The sequence below is a fragment of the Elephas maximus genome, chromosome 3 (genome assembly GCF_024166365.1).
Source record: "Elephas maximus indicus isolate mEleMax1 chromosome 3, mEleMax1 primary haplotype, whole genome shotgun sequence".
Lineage (NCBI taxonomy): Eukaryota > Metazoa > Chordata > Mammalia > Proboscidea > Elephantidae > Elephas > Elephas maximus.
The window spans coordinates 35,566,529-35,582,048 of record NC_064821.1 but is presented as its reverse complement, the minus strand read 5'-3'; the positions used below and the strand labels follow the sequence as shown (position 1 = coordinate 35,582,048).

Here is a 15,520-nt window from a genome sequence, read left to right as displayed (position 1 = left end):
CTTTCCCCACAGGCGAGTGGGGCAGCATCAGGAGTGCTCTCAAGACCTTGCATCCTCTGTGGTGTCTAGGTGGGACCCAGCCCTCAGGGTAGGCCACAGTGAGCTGGGCCGCTTGCTGACTTGAAGTGCCGGGACTGGCATGGGTGGTTCCTGAGTGCACTGAGGTGCTTTGAGGGGCACGGGCCCACTGAGTCCTTGAGAGGGCCCCTGGGAGGGACACTGTGGTCCCTGTTGTGCAGATGAGGACACTAAGGGACAGGGAGGTCACCAGTGAGTGTAGGGAGCCAGGCACTCAAGCTCAACCCACCTTGGTCCACAGCAGCTTGCCGTGGGTTCTTGTTATGAACTCAGCTGTCATTGCCCCATGGGTGCTTTTTTCCCCTAGCAAGGGTCTCTGGGGAGGAGTGCACATATATTTTCCCCATAGGGCGGTGTGGAGTGGCCTGGTGGGTTCCAGCTACAACGTGGGTGGAGCAGGGTGGGGAGAGGCCTGCCCGGCATTGGTGGGGCCAAGTGAGGCGTCCAGGGCCACTGCTGGGTGGGAGGTGGGGGGAGGCAGAGAGCTGGCTTGCATGGGCTCTGTTGCACTAACTCTGCAGTCCTGGGCATATGGAGCTGAGGCTGCCAAAGGTAGGGAGGACTGGCCCAGCGTGTCAGTGGCAACATGGGCTCTGCCTGGCTGAGGTTCTGTGGTGTGTGGGGCTGGTGCTGCAGCGCCTGGCCAGGGCCTGTGTAAGGCGAGGAGTGGGGCTGGGGCTGAGGCCATGCTGAAGCTTTCCCCATGGCTGCCCCGCTCCGCCCTGCCTCCCAGCTGCCTAGTAAAGACAGAGTTCTGGGAGGGACCCCTAGAAGATGAGTTATCCCTACATCCTCTGTGGTGGGATGGGCAGCAACTCTATGGTGACTTCTCCAGAGAGCTGGGCGGGAGGTTTTGCCTGCCCTTGCCATTGCCATGTGGGTTTAATTACCTGCCCTGGGCTTCAAAAAAAAGTATAATCCAGCCCTTTTCTAGTCACCAACAGGCCATACTCCCCATTTTGTCTTGCTCTCCTTGTGGATGGTGAGGGGCTATGGAGTTTTGGGGCTGGCCTGCAATTGCTGCTCTACCAGTCCCAAGGGCCGAGACCCACGTGGTGTTTCTCATGGGCACCCTGGGCCTCGGTGGACGTGTCTTCACGGCGCCAATGGCCCACGTGTGTCCCAAGATGTACAGAGGCTCAGTTTACCCACAGAGGGCTAGCAGCTGCCCTTAGCATTGTGGCTACAGACACATGCATGTGTGTCTGCAATGGCAGCTGGAGCCCTTGTCCTGGTCGGCAGTCATTCCTTAGGGCCCCCAAGCTGGTTCATGGCCACATTCAGGTGTGGGGCAGCGAGGTTCCTCTGCTTCTAGAACTCTATTCTGACAGGCCTGGGCCCCTTAACTGGCATTTCTGAATGTTGAACCATGGTGGGGTGGAGGCTGGAGCCGGGTTTTGTCTGGACAGAAGGGCTTGGGGAGGGCAGATGCAGTAGGCTGGCTTCAAGGGCCCACCTGATGCTGGCTGCATGATTCCACAGGTACGACTCCTACGAGGCCTGCAATTCAAGGGCCATGCTGAGTGAGCGTGACCTGTACCGGTCAGGCTACGACTACGGCGAGCTTGACCCCGAGATGGAGATGGCCTATGAGGGCCAGTACGATGCCTACCGTGACCAGTTCCGCATGCGTGGAGGAGATGCCTTTGGCCCTCGGGCACAGGGCTGGGCCAGGGAAGCCCGCGGAGGCCGCCCGGTGGCCTCAGGCTATGGGCGCATGTGGGAAGAGCCTGTGGGGGCCCGAGGCCAGTGCATGCCGGGAGCCCCCCGGCTGCCCTCCCTCTTCTCGCAGAACATCCTCCCGGAGTACAGCGTGTTCCAGGGTGTGCGTGGTGGGGGTGCCTTCCCGGGTGGCTCCCGCTTTGGCTTTGGCTTTGGCAACGGCATGAAGCAGATGCGGCGCACCTGGAAGACCTGGACCCCAGCCGACTTTCGAGTGAGTGGAGCCACCCTCATCCTGTCTAGCCCCTGGCACCCTGGCTGGGGGTGCAGAGAAGAGCCAGAGCCTCCCCACTGACCGTGTCCTCTTCCCATCACAGACTAAGAAGAAGAAAAGGAAGCAGCTGGGGAGCCCTGACGAGCCCGACAGCAAGGCCTCCAGGACAGACGGCTCTGACAACAGCGACTCTGACAACGGTGAGCTTGAAGGCGGGCTGCCTCAGCACCCCACCTCCTGCTGATCCGAGCTGGACTCACCTGCTCTTCCCTTCCAGATGAGGGCACTGAGGGCGAGGCCACTGAGGCTGCCGATGGCTCCGAGGCTGTGGAGAAGAGCTCCAGGGTGGTAAGTGCCTCAGCCCTGGGCTTTTGTATTTATAAGTCCTGGTGGGCTGCCCTGGGTCCCCAAGCAGGGTGGCCAGGGTGAGGAATCAGTGCTAGAAGGTGCGCAGGTGTGGGCAGCCACCAGCCAGAGCCACTGTGTTCTTACCAGAGAATGGGGGGTGAACCATCCCTGCAAGGGTTGCGGGAGGATGGGCAGCTCTGGCCCAGTGCCCGGCCCAACACAGGACGTGTCATTTAGAGTTGCTGGGAATGACTGCACAGTTTTACAGTTGTTTTCGGAAATTGTGTACTAGGAAGGAGAGGACGAGGAAGGAAAAGAGGATGGGAAGGATGACGGCAAAGAAGATTCAGGTGAGTCTGGTGAGCAGCCTGGTGCTCTTCCGGGTGCTCCTGGGATAGGGTTCAGCTAGGGCTGTGGTAGAGTATGGCCACTAGGGCTCTTTCTGTGGGACCAGTGTGTGCTGGCAGGGACCATGACTTCTTCCTTTCTTCCTTCCCTTCCTTTCTTCTTCCCCCTACCCCTAGTCTTCCCAGGCAGAGGCTGTGGACAGCAGTGGCCCCTATCTAGCACACTGGTTGTTGCCTCGGGTTGGGGGGCAGTAAGGAAAAGTGTGGGGACCCTTAGACACATTCTTGATCCCTCAGTATCCCACAGTTGCAAGTCCTCAGTGGCTGGGGTTCGAGCTGGCACCCAAGTGCAGTTCACCCAGCTCCTGTAGTGTTCTCCCACCCCAGCCCCTGTTGGGAGCCATGTCCCTCCCACCCGAGTGATGAGTACCAGCAGGTGCCTAACAGTGAATCTGGCCTCTGCACATGGGTGCCATGGTGCCTGCAAGGGTTGGGCAGGGCACTGTAAGTGCCAGGGCCTTGGCTGTGGGGGCTGCACCTAGGCCCCAGCTGCAGCCTCCTAGCACCCTGCTACAGTGCCACTGTCCCCACTGAGACAGCCTCTCTCACTTCTAGCCTTCCTCTGGCCTCCTGTACAGAGTGTGGGTATCCTGGAGAGTAGTGGGCTCGACGTGTGTCTTCCCCGTCAGGGCCTCAGCCAGACCCACCCCCCACCTAGACCAGGCCCACAGCCAACTTGTGGTTAGAGGCCTGAGCAGATGGTGGGATTCTGGCTACAAGGCCTGCTCTGCTTGCCAAGCCCAGGTGGTGACGGCTCCCTTCACTCCTACAGGGGCCCTGACTGCCCCGGATGAGAGTGGCCAGGCCAAACGCAAGCTGCAGGCAGGCAAGAAGAGCCAAGATAAGCAGAAGAAGCGACAGCGCGACCGCATGGTGGAAAGGTAACCAGTTTCCCCACCTCTGCCCACTGCAGGCCGCGCCAGAAGAGCAGCTGTAGCTCTCTGTTGCTGCGCTACACCCTGGCTTCCCTCAGGAGCCGCACCTGCTTGGCCATGCATGGCCCCTACTTCCCGCCAGGCCCAGCTCCCAAGGTCTGGCTCGTCCCCTGCCCCTCTGCGGCCGCCTGGCGACCGCTGGAGTCTTTGGCCCAAGACCCGACACTGCTCAGCACTGTTGCCCAGAAGCTCCGGCGCTAAGTCACTCAGCGCACGAGCCCCAAGGTGCACTGGGGGCCCGATGCCCCCGAGGGAGGGGGCCAGCTCATCAGAGACTCGAGGTCCAAGGCGCCTGTGCCGCCCCAGCTAGCTGCCAGGAGGCCGCCGCTGCGCCCAGGAGAAACGGCAGCCCCTGTGGGCTGTGGCAGCCGCAGGCCTGCCCTCTGCCCCTCCCACCGGCCCCACCAGGCCGGGCTGTCTGCGGCTGAGTCCTTCACGCCCCTTGGTTGGGTCTGTCTGCCCTCAGGGCTCCCGCACTGGCGCTTGCCTCCTCCTCCTCCGCCTCAGACTCTTGCTCTTGCTGGACCTTCCTCAGCCTCGCCGGCGCCCGGCCCCTGGGCTCTCCAGACAAAGCTGACCCCGTGTGGCCCAGATAAGGACGTCCGGCAGAGGTAGGGACCCGCCCCGAGGCCTCGGTGGCGGCTGGCCTCCTCCGCCCCTTGTCATGGCGGCCTGCTCCAGCCCAGCCCCCAGACCCCGGGCTTCTGCTGTGGACACCAGGCCCAGACAGAGCACCTCGCCCAGGTGACTCCAGGCTGCCCTCTGGCAGGCCAGGCAGGCGTCCTCCTCCAGCTCAGACTGGTCTCTTCTCGGAAGAGGAAGACAAGGCGGCCGGGGCCCAGGCCTGCTTCCCTCCTGTCCCTCCCGACACCACCCCTGAGCATTCTGAGCAGAGGACGGGCTGGGCCTCTGAGTTCCCCAGGCCCCCGAAGGAAGCTTCAGCACCTTTTCGGGCCCTGCCTCGGGACTGCGCACACCACTCCGCACCTCAGGGCCACCTGGCTTGAGTTGGGGCAGCCTGCCTTCCAGTCCCCAGCTGGGCCGAGTGCACGTGCTCCTGCCCCGCCTGGGCAGCGAGGCCCTCCGCAGCCGTCCATCGACTCACTTGCCTGTTGCAGCAGCTGCTGCCTCGGGCCCAGCCTTCTGCCTGTGGGAAGGAAGAGCTCCTCCCCTGGCCCCGCGTTGCAGTAACTGCAGCCTGCAGACGTTCCATCCCATTCTACTCCCGAGCCCCGGTCCCAGCCTGCCCCCCTGCGGGGGCCACACTTCAAGAGGCCCGTGAGCCAGGCCTATCTCAGGGCCCGCAGCTGGGTTGGGTGAGGCGGCAGCACCACTCCCTGGGGCCCTCGTAGCCTCAGCCCCCGTCTCCCTCCTGTGGCAGGATCCAGTTTGTGTGCTCTCTCTGCAAATACCGGACCTTCTATGAGGATGAGATGGCCAGCCACCTGGACAGCAAGTTTCATAAGGAGCACTTCAAGTTTGTTGGTACCAAGCTCCCAAAGCAGACGGCCGACTTCCTGCAGGTGAATCCCAGAGCACTATGGCTGCTCTTAGCTTCCTTGGGCCCTGGGGCATAGAGCAGACTCCCCAAACCTCCGCTGTCTCTGACAGGAGTACGTAGCCAACAAGACCAAGAAGACAGAGGAGCTCCGGAAGACTGTGGAGGACCTTGATGGTCTGATCCAGCAGATCTACAGAGATCAGGATCTGACCCAAGGTGAGAAGGTTCCCCTATCCCCGCTTGGCAGGCAAGACCTAGCTTGGCCCGCCCTCTAGTCCCCAGGGGCAGGGTGGTCAATGGGAACCACCTCGGGCCACTCAGAAGCAGCAGGGCCAGGGCTAAGGAGCTGCTCTGGGTTTTCCCCAAACTCCTGGGCCAGAGGAGAACCCCTCTTTCTGCCCCCACAGAAATTGCCATGGAGCATTTTGTGCGGAAGGTGGAGGCGGCTCATTGTGCGGCCTGCGACCTCTTCATTCCCATGCAATTTGGGGTAATCCAAAAGCACCTCAAGACCATGGATCACAACCGGAACCGCAGAGTGAGTGAGAGTTCACAGGGGTGGCCTTGGGAGGTGCTGGGGTTGTGACCTCTGCCTGCCTGTGAGGAGCTGTAGTCGGGCGTGGTGGTGGTGGTGGTACAGAGAGAAAGCCTTTCCCAGCCCAGTGTAGTCAGTGCTGCTTCAGAGAGGGGTGGGAAATGAGAACTCTGGCCAGGTGGAGGAGGCATCGGAGCTGGACCTTTAAGGACCATTGTGGTTGTTAGGTGCCATCAAGTCTCCCCTAACTCATGGCAATCTCATGATGCACAGCCAAACAAAACGCTGCCTGGTCTTGCACCATCCCCATGATCAAACAACTGGGGACTGCACTGTTGTGATCCATAGGATTTTCATTGGTTGATTTTCAGAAGTAGATTGCCAGGCTTTTCTTCCTAGTCCATTTTAGTCTGGAATCTCTGCTGAAACATGTTTAGCCTCATAGCAACACACAAGCCTCCCCTGACAGAGGGGTGGTGACTGCACAGGAGGTGCATCGGCTGGGAATTGAAGCTGGCTTAAGGACCATGAGGGCATGGGGTAGTATAAAGTGCAGGGGGTGTGAGTCAGCGAGCAGGGGTCTCGGATGACTTTCTCATGTGATACGTTATAAATGTATATTGCATTATGAATGTGTATTAAGAACATAAAAATGTAACATGTTTTATGTTACAGGCCAAACAATGCAATTATATACATATCATTTTGTATGTTTACTTTTTAAATCAGGAGAAGAAAGAAAAAGAAAAATATGCATTTGTTTTTGCAAAAAGTTTCTTTTACGTACAGGCTTTTAATTATTGAAGGATCAGCCTATTTTTAACTTGCTATACGGTTGTTATGAGTCACAATTGACTCGATGGGAATGGGTTTTTTTTTTTTTTTAATGATACAGAAAGCAAAAAACACATAGATAAAAATTAAAATACCTATAACCAAAAAAACCAAACCTGTTGCTATTGAGTCAATTCTGACTCATAGCAACTCTATAGGACAGAGTAGAACTGCCCCATAGGGTTTCCAAGGAGCGGCTGGTGGATGCGAACTGCTGACCTTTTGGTTAGCGGCCAAGTTCTTAACCACTGTGTGACCAGGGCACTCACTCTCTCTGTCTGTCTCTCTCTCTCTCTGTTGCTTTTTATAATAACATAGTTACCTTTGTCCTATAGGGTCGCTATGAGTCGGAATCCACTCGAGGGCAGTGGGTTTTTTAGTGGGTTAGTTACCTTTGGTGGTAGTGGAGGAATGTGTAGATTCCTATTACTGTCTGTAGTCACTTTGGTTCAGCCTGAAGAACTTCTCTTATTATTTCTTGTAAGGCCGGTCTGCTAACAATCAATTCTCTGTTTTCATTCATCTGAGACTGTTTTTATTTCACCTTCATTTGTTAAATATAGCTTTGCTGGATATAGGATTTTTGGTTGAGTTTTTTTTTTCTTCAAACACTGTGAATATGTTGTCCCACTGCTTTCTGCCTCTGTTGTTTCTCATAAGAAGTCAGCTGTTAACCTTACTGAGGTTCCCCTGTAAGTGATAATTCATTTTTCTCTTGCTGCTTTTAATATTTCTCCTTGTCTTGTGGCATTTTTACTGTGATGTGTCTGTGGATCTTTGCATTTATCCTACTTGAAGTTCGTTGAGCTTCTTGGATGTGTAGATGACTTTTTTCATCAGATTTGAGTTTTCAGCCATTATTTCCTTAAATACTTAACAATGTTTCCTTCTTCTCATGCTCCTGTAATGTGGATGTTAGTTCACAATGGTGCCCCACGTTTCTGAGGCTCTTTTCGTTTTTCTTCAGTGTTCTTCGAATTGCATCATTTCTGTGCAGTTTGCTTATTCACCTAGTTCAGGTCTACTGTTGACTCTATCTAGTGAATTTTTCATTTCAGTTATTGTAGTTTTCAGCTTCAGGATGATTTAAAAAAAAAATTATTGGTATTCTATTTGATGCAACATTGTCACAATATTTTTTTAGCATGATTTTCTTTAGCTTCTTGAACATATTTAGAATGACTACTTTGAAGTCTTTGTAGTTGTTGCTCCTGCTGCTGCTGTCAAGACAGTTTCCGTTGATTTCCCCCCCATGCGTGGGTCAGAGTTTCCTGTTTCTTTGCACGTCTTGTAATTTTCGTTGAAAACTGGCCATTTTAGAAACTACAATGTGGCAACTTTGGGTACTGGCATCTTCCTGCCCAGGCTTGTTTGTTTAGTGACTACCTGCATTATTTAGTGTTTAAGGTAAAAACATCACAAAGTTTGTTGTTGTTGTTGCTGTTAGGTGCCCTCGAGTCAGTTCCGACTCATAGCGACCTTATGCACAACAGAACAAAAAACTGCCTGGTCCTGCGCCATCCTTACAATCGTTGTTTTGCTTGAGCTCATTGTTGCAACCACTGTGTCAATCCACCTCCTTGAGGATCTTCCTCTTTTACGCTGACCCTGTACTCTGCCAAGCATGATGTCCTTCTCCAGGGACTGATCCCTCCTGACAACATGTCCAAAGTATGTAAGACGCAGTCTTGCCATCCTTGCCTCTAAAGAGCATTCTGGCAGCACTTCTTCCAAGACAGATTTGTTCGTTCTTTTGGCAGTCGATGGTATATTCAATATTCTTCTCCAACACCACAATTCAAAGGCATCAACTCTTCTTTGGTCTTCCTTATTCCTTGTCCAGCTTTCACATGCATGTGACGTGATTGAAAATACCATGGCTTGGGTCAGGCGCACCTTAGCGTTCAGGGTGACATCTTTGCTCTTCAACACTTTGAAGAGGTCCTTTGCAGCAGATTTGCCCAATGCAATGCGTCTTTTGATTTCTTGACTGCTGCTTCCATGGCTGTTGATTGTGGATCCAAGTAAAATGAAATCCTTGACAACTTCAATCTTTTCTCCGTTTATCGTGATGTTGCTCATTGGTCCAGTTGTGAGGATTTTTGTTTCTTTATGCTGAGGTGCAATCCATAATGAAGGCTGTGGTCTTTGATCTTCATTAGTAAGTGCTTCAAGTGCTCTTCACTTTCAGCAGCCAGGGTTGTGTCGTCTGCATAACGTGGTTTGTTAATGAGTCTTCCTCCAATCCTGATGCCCCGTTCTTCTTCATATAGTCCAGTTTCTCGGATTATTTGTTCAGCGTACAGATTAAATAGGTATGGTGAGAGAATACAACCCTGACGCACACCTTTCTTAACTTTAAACCAATCAGTATCCCCTTGTTCTGTCCAGACAACTGCCTCTTGATCTATGTAAAGGTTCCTCATGAGCACGATTAAGTGTTCTGGAATTCCCGTTCTTCGCAATGTTATCCATAATTTATTATGATCCACACAGTCGAATGCCTTTGCATAGTCAATAAAACACAGGTAAACATCCTTCTGGTATTCTCTGCTTTCGGCCAGGATCCATCTGACATCAGCAATATCCTGATTCCATGTCCTCTTCTGAAACTGGCCTGAATTTCTGCCAGTTCCCTGTCAAGACACTGCTATAGCTGTTTTTTAATGGTCTTCAGCAAAATTTTGCTTGCGTGTGATATTAATGATGTTGTTCTATAATTTCCACATTCGGTTGGATCACCTTTCTTGGGAATAGGCATAAATATGGATCTCATCCAGTCAGTTGGCCAGGAAGCTCTCTTCCATATTTCTTGGCATAGACGAGTGAGCACGTCCAGCGCTGAATCTGTTTGTTGAAACATCTCAATTGATATTCCATCAATTCCTGGAGCCTTGTCTTTCGCCAATGCCTTCAGAGCAGCTTGGACTTCTTCCTTCAGTACCATCGGTTCCTGATCATATGCCACCTCTTGAAATGGTTGAATATCGACTAATTCTTTTTGGCATAATGACTCTCTGTATTCCTTCCATCTTCTTTTGATGCTTCCTGCGTCATTAAATATTTTCCCCATAGAATCCTTCACTATTGCAACTCGAGGCTTGAATTTTTTCTTCAGTTCTTTTGCAGCTTGAGAAACGTCGAGCGTGTTCTTCCCTTTTGGTTTTCCATCTCCAGCTCTTTGCATGTCATTATAATACTTTGTCTTCTTGAGCTGCGCTTTGAAATCTTTTATTCACTTCTTTTACTTCATCAATTCTTCCTTTTGCATTAGCTGCTATACGTTCGAGAGCAGGTTTCAGAGTCTCCTCATCCATCCATCTTGGTCTTTTCTTTCTTTCCTGTCTTTTCAATCAATGATCTCTTGCTTTCTTCATGTGTCTGGTCTTTGGTCACTAGTGTTCAATGCATCAAATCTATTCTTCAGATGGTCTCTAAATTCAGGTGGGATGTACTCAAGGTCATATTTTGGCTCTCGTGGACTTGCTCTGATTTTCTTCAGTTTCAGCTTGAACTTGCATACGAGCAATTGATGGTCTGTTCCACAGTCGGCCCCTGGCCTTGTTCTGACTGATGATATTGAGCTTTTCCATCATCTCTTTCTATAGATGTAGTCGATTTGATTTCTTTTGTTCCATCTGGCAAGGTCCATGTGTATAGTTGCCTTTTATGTTGGTGAAAGAAGGTATTTGCAATGAAGAAGTCGTTGGTCTTGCAAAATTCTATCATTCGATCTCTGGCATTGTTTCTATCACCAAGGCCATATTTTCCAACTACTGATCCTTCTTTGTTTCCAACTTTTGCATTCTGATCACCAGTAATTATCAATGCATCTTGATTGCATGTTCGATCAGTTTCAGAGTGCATAAATTTGAATAATAGTCGTATTAAGTGGTCTTCCTTGTAGGCGTATGGATATTATCCTATCACTGACAGCGTTGTACTCCAGGATAGATCTTAAAACGTTCTTTTTGATGACGGATGCAACACCATTCTGCTTCGAGTTGTCATTCCCAGCATAGTAGACTATATGATTGTCCAATTCCAAATGGCCAATACCAGTCCATTTCAGCTCACTAATGCCTAGGATATCGGTGTTTACGCGTTCTATTTCATTTTTGACGATTTCCAATTTTCCTAGATTCATACTTTGTACATTCCAGGTTCCGATTATTAATGGATGTTTGTAGCTGTTTCTTCTCATTTTCAATTGCGCCACATCAGCAAATGAAGGTCCCGAAAGCTTTACTCACAGAGTTTGGTAAAGCAAAAAGAAAAGTTTTATTCGGCATATATTCAAAGAGGCAAAAGTGGGAAACGGAAAAGTGTGCTGCCAGAGCCACGTCTACCCAAGTCTGAGGAATCCCAGGAATGCTACAGAATCATCAGTATATGTTAATAGCACAAATGGGCAGAACTTTTGAAAGTTTCACCTTTTCACAGATTGGCTAGAAACTGCTAAATCTCCGTAATCCTACATTTTGAATTGTCTTTGTTAACAGTCGTTGGTACAGGTTTCAGTAAAGACAGTCAGGAGGGTCTTCATTGGTCCAACAAATCTTAGTATTCACTAAATGCTAACAGAAATAGTTAAGAGTGGAGAGTCTGTGGGTCTTTTGTGCTGTTTTATGAGTTGTTGTTTTAAAAGTTTTTGTGAAAGATGTTTTCCAAGATTGTCCTAGCTATTGTCTTTATACCTCAGGGCCCAGTTGATATGTCCTCGTGAGTCCACCTCCAGCTGGGGCACATTTTAGGACAGGGAATAATGAGAACGGCTCCAGCATCATCTCCTAAATCATTAGTGAGGTCTCTGTGTCTCTCACTCACATACCCGCAGTGTGCTTGAAGCTTCTGATGTTGCTCCGTGAAGGTTGAAGCCGTGGGCCTGTGCATAGTCACCCTGGAATGACAGTGGATTTGTCGGGGGCTTTTGTCCTGTTTCCTGACCTTACCTGGGTGTTAAGGGCTTCTGATTGCCGGATGATTGCTCTATTGTGTTCACTAATGCCCTGGGACAGAAATTGCTCCAGAGACTTATCCAATTAAATTTTAACTTCTTTACAGGAATAGATTTTCAAGTCAATATTTGAGATTTGTGAAGGCTCTTGGCTGTCTGATTCTGCCTGGGAAACTAGCTGGCCTGTGGGTAGCTCATCTCTCTAAGGGATCTGTCTTTATAACTGCACTTTACCACACATATACCACCACCCCCGCCCCCATTGCCTCGATGACGCCCTTAGTCTTGAACTTCCCCACATGCTATTGCAAAGGGAGTCAGTTCTTTTAGAAGAAACTCTGAGGTCTGTTTTGCCCTACCTCTTGCCCTGGACAAAATCTCTGAGCCAGTGGTCTCGAGCTGTGGGTGGGACATTAGTGCTCTTCTTTTTGAGTGACATCACTGCTTTGGAGCTGGGTGCTCCATGGACGGGTAGCTGTGGCCTCTGATTGTCTCAGTTGCCACTCCCTTGTGGGACCTGCACTTTGTGAGTGAGCTGGGGTTCAGGAGATCTGGGCCCCAGGATTCTCAGCTTGTCACACTGAAGTAGATCCTTTGTTTCAAGAAGGGAGCTGGTCGGGAGAAGGGGGCCCCCACCTTGCAGCCGTGCTCGTCCAGACCTTAGACCCTTGTAGTAGGTAGTTAGGGGAAGGATGAGAAATGCTGATGCCCTGCCTCCTCCTTGGAAGATTCTGTAGCCCTCCAACTGGGGTATGAGGAGAGAGGGGGCCCTGTGTTCTGGCTGTATGCACTGGAGTGGAGTTTCTGTCACACTGAGCTGGGAGCAGGTCTTATTTCAAACACTATAACTAGCACTTCTCATCTACCTTTTGTTGGTTTTCTGGATTAAATGTTTTTTCGTTTGTCGTGTCCCTCCAGGATGCTTTCCAGAGGCTTTAAAATGCCCCCCCCCTTTTTTTTTAACCTTTTTATTGTGGTGAAAATATACATAACTAAACATACATAAATTCAACAATTTCTACATATATAATTCAGTGACTTTGATTACATGCGTCGTCATGCAACCATTCTTGCTATCTCTTTCCAAATGATTTCACCACCATTAACATGAACTCAGGAATTAAGTCCTCAGCTACTACCGAAAGACTGATGACTCAAACCCACACAGAGGTACCTTGGAAGACAGGCCTGGTGATCTGCTTCTGAAAGGTCATGGCCTTGAAAACCCTATCGAGCAGTTTTACTTGGCACACATGGGATTGTCATGAGTCAGAATCAAAACGGCAATCAACAACAAACCTAAACTCACTGTCACTAAGCAAAAACTCCCTCCCCCCTCCCCACCCCTGGGAACTGCTAATAATTTTTGGTTTCTGTATATTTGCTTGGAAACCCTGGTGGCATAGTGGTTAAGTGCTATAGCTGCTAACCAAAGGGGTAGGCAGTCCGAATCCGTCAGGCACTCCTTGGAAACTCTGTGGGGCAGTTCTACTCTGTCCTATAGGGCCGCTATGAGTCGGAATCGACTCAACGGCACTGGGTTTGGTTTTTTTTTTTGTTTGTTTGTATTTGCTTATTTCATGTAAGTGAGATTATACAGTATCTGTCCTGTGCTTGACTAATTTCACTCAGCATAATGTTTTCAAGGTTCATCCATGTGGCATTCATCAGGACTTCATTTCTCTTTACGGCTGAGTAATATTCCATTGTATACTACATTTTGGTATCTATTCACCTGTTGATGGACAGTTTGGTGGTTTCCAACTTTTGGCTGTTGTGAAAAGTAGTGAACATGGGTGTACAGTTATCTATGTTGTGGTGTTTCCACCCATGTTAGGAGGAGGATACTATTGGCCAGTGAGGAAAAGTTGCTAGGTAAGGATAAGGAGTTGGTTTGTATCCTGATTGGGAGTCTTTAGCTTGTTTCCTAATCCGTCTGCATGAGTTCTGTTAATTTTTTCCCTAAGTAATAGAGAAAATGTATGAAGAAAAAGGAAGGTGGGGGACGGGGTTAGAAACAGCAAGTAGAGATGATTTTCCAAACTTATGTCTGTAGAGTGCTCAGGGCTTGGTGGGATTGGTGGAGGTGGACTCTTCCCACCGCCCCCCAACACAGACACACAGTTTCATCATTTTCTTTCTGGAATGGCTTGTTAAACACATGACCTTTATAATGATGACAGGGAGATTTGCCCATGCTCCCCGCCTCTGAGAAAGTCACCTGGCACTTATCATGCTCCATAGACGGCCTACAACACACCTCTTTTTTACTTTGTCAGTTGAAAGATAAATCCTGTTTTAATGGCTTCCAAGTGGCCTTTTAAATGTATCATTTATGTAACCACACCTCCGCTGAAGGACATGGGTGGGGGGTGGGTTTCAGTTTTTCACCACTATAGGAAGTGTTCATGCATGTTCCAGCTCAATTTAAGAGCAGTTCTTGGGAGGGATTGCCTGAGACAGATAATTGCTTTTGATAAAAACTGTCAAACTGCTTTCCAGAAAATTTGTAAGTGGTTGATCCTCCCACTGACAGAGAAGTGTCAGCCTTGCCATTACTGGGTATCATCCTTCATCTATGGAATCCTGTGGGTTAAAAAGAAATATTTTGGTATACTGTTTGACGCTTGTATTCTTGCTTTCGTATCTTCCCTATTGAATGCAAAAGGTCCCTGGGTGGCACAGACAGTTAAGTGCTTGACCTACACATCAAAAGGTTGATGGTTCAGACCCACCCAGCGGCACCTCAGAAGAAAGACCTGGCAACCTACTTCAAAAGATCACAGCCTTGAAAACCCAATGCAGCAGTTCTACTCTGACACACATGGGGTCACCACGAGTCAGAATCGACTTAAGGGGAACTGGTTTGGTTTTTTTGTACTGAACATAAAGAGCTCCATAGGTATTAGGCAGTGAACTTAATCACAGGTTGCACATTTGGCTTTTAGTAAGCTTCCTAATTTGTTCATTTTTAGTTTTTATGTAAGCAGATCAGGTGCCTGCAAATACAGCTGCAAATGTGTGTGTGTGTGTGTGTGTGTATGTATCTAATCGATGGCATAGCAACCACAGTGTAAAAAGATGGTGCCTGTGAACAAAGACCAGGTAGTGGTTCCATGCTTGTAAAAGTTGCCCTGTGCTTGGACCTAAGGCCCCGCCCATCTCTGGACCCTGTTGTGCAGCAGGCTGTATTCACTGTTGCTTCTTGGCTTCTTGCAGTAGTCGGTGGGAGCCCAGGGTGGAGGTGCCAGGTTGCAGGAGTTGTAGACCCTGCCTGGCGGGGGGTGGAGTCTGCGGGCCTGGGCCAGCAGCAGGCCCTGCAGCCCACCTGCTCTGCTCACAGCTCATGATGGAGCAGTCCAAGAAATCCTCGCTCATGGTGGCCCGCAGCATCCTCAACAACAAGCTCATCAGCAAGAAACTGGAGCGCTACCTGAAGGTGAAGCCCCCGGGGCCCTCCCTGGGGGGCCGGGCTGTCAGCAGCCCCTTCCCCGCTCTCTTTTCCCCGGGCCAGGCCCTCCGCGCCTCCTCGACCCATTCCCCGGGCCCAGGTCCTCCGCCCTGCCTCACAGCTGCTGCCCTCCCGCAGGGCGAGAACCCCTTCACCGACAGCCCCGAGGAAGACAAAGACCCGGAGGAGGGCGAGGCCAGCGTCCCGGACGAAGGGGTGTTGGGAGAGGCCCCGGCCGCCGAGGGGCCCTCTCAACCGCCAGTGCCCCCGGAGCCCGAGGCCGCCGCGCCGCCGCCGCCGCCCCCGGAGGAGGAAGAGGAGGCCGTCCCGCTGCTGGGTGGGGCTCTTCAGCGCCAGATCCGCGGAATCCCGGGCCTCGATGTGGAGGCCGACGACGACGAGGAGGGCGGCGGGGGCGCCCCGTGACCGCGCGGGCGAGGCGGAGACCGAGCCCAATAAAGTGTTTCCCTCTGTCCGTCTGTCTCCTCTGCGCGCCGCCGCCGCTGTCGGCACTGGCGGACTCGGGCCTCCGAGAGCG

The 15,520-nt window shown here is 51.1% G+C and overlaps 1 protein-coding gene across 1 annotated transcript in view; it reads left to right on the top strand.

The window, feature by feature from the left end:
• The window catches only part of AKAP8L (A-kinase anchoring protein 8 like), a 30,508-nt gene extending 15,025 nt beyond the window's left edge, over window positions 1–15,483 (top strand). The window contains exons 5-14 of the mRNA XM_049877223.1: window positions 1,561–2,014; window positions 2,118–2,214; window positions 2,292–2,362; window positions 2,655–2,712; window positions 3,542–3,650; window positions 5,086–5,227; window positions 5,316–5,421; window positions 5,613–5,743; window positions 14,875–14,970; window positions 15,121–15,483. Coding sequence (XP_049733180.1) covers window positions 1,561–2,014; window positions 2,118–2,214; window positions 2,292–2,362; window positions 2,655–2,712; window positions 3,542–3,650; window positions 5,086–5,227; window positions 5,316–5,421; window positions 5,613–5,743; window positions 14,875–14,970; window positions 15,121–15,408 — 1,552 coding nt within the window. The 3' untranslated portion in view covers window positions 15,409–15,483. The remainder of the gene's footprint in view (window positions 1–1,560; window positions 2,015–2,117; window positions 2,215–2,291; window positions 2,363–2,654; window positions 2,713–3,541; window positions 3,651–5,085; window positions 5,228–5,315; window positions 5,422–5,612; window positions 5,744–14,874; window positions 14,971–15,120) is intronic.
• The last annotated feature ends 37 nt before the right edge of the window (window positions 15,484–15,520 follow it).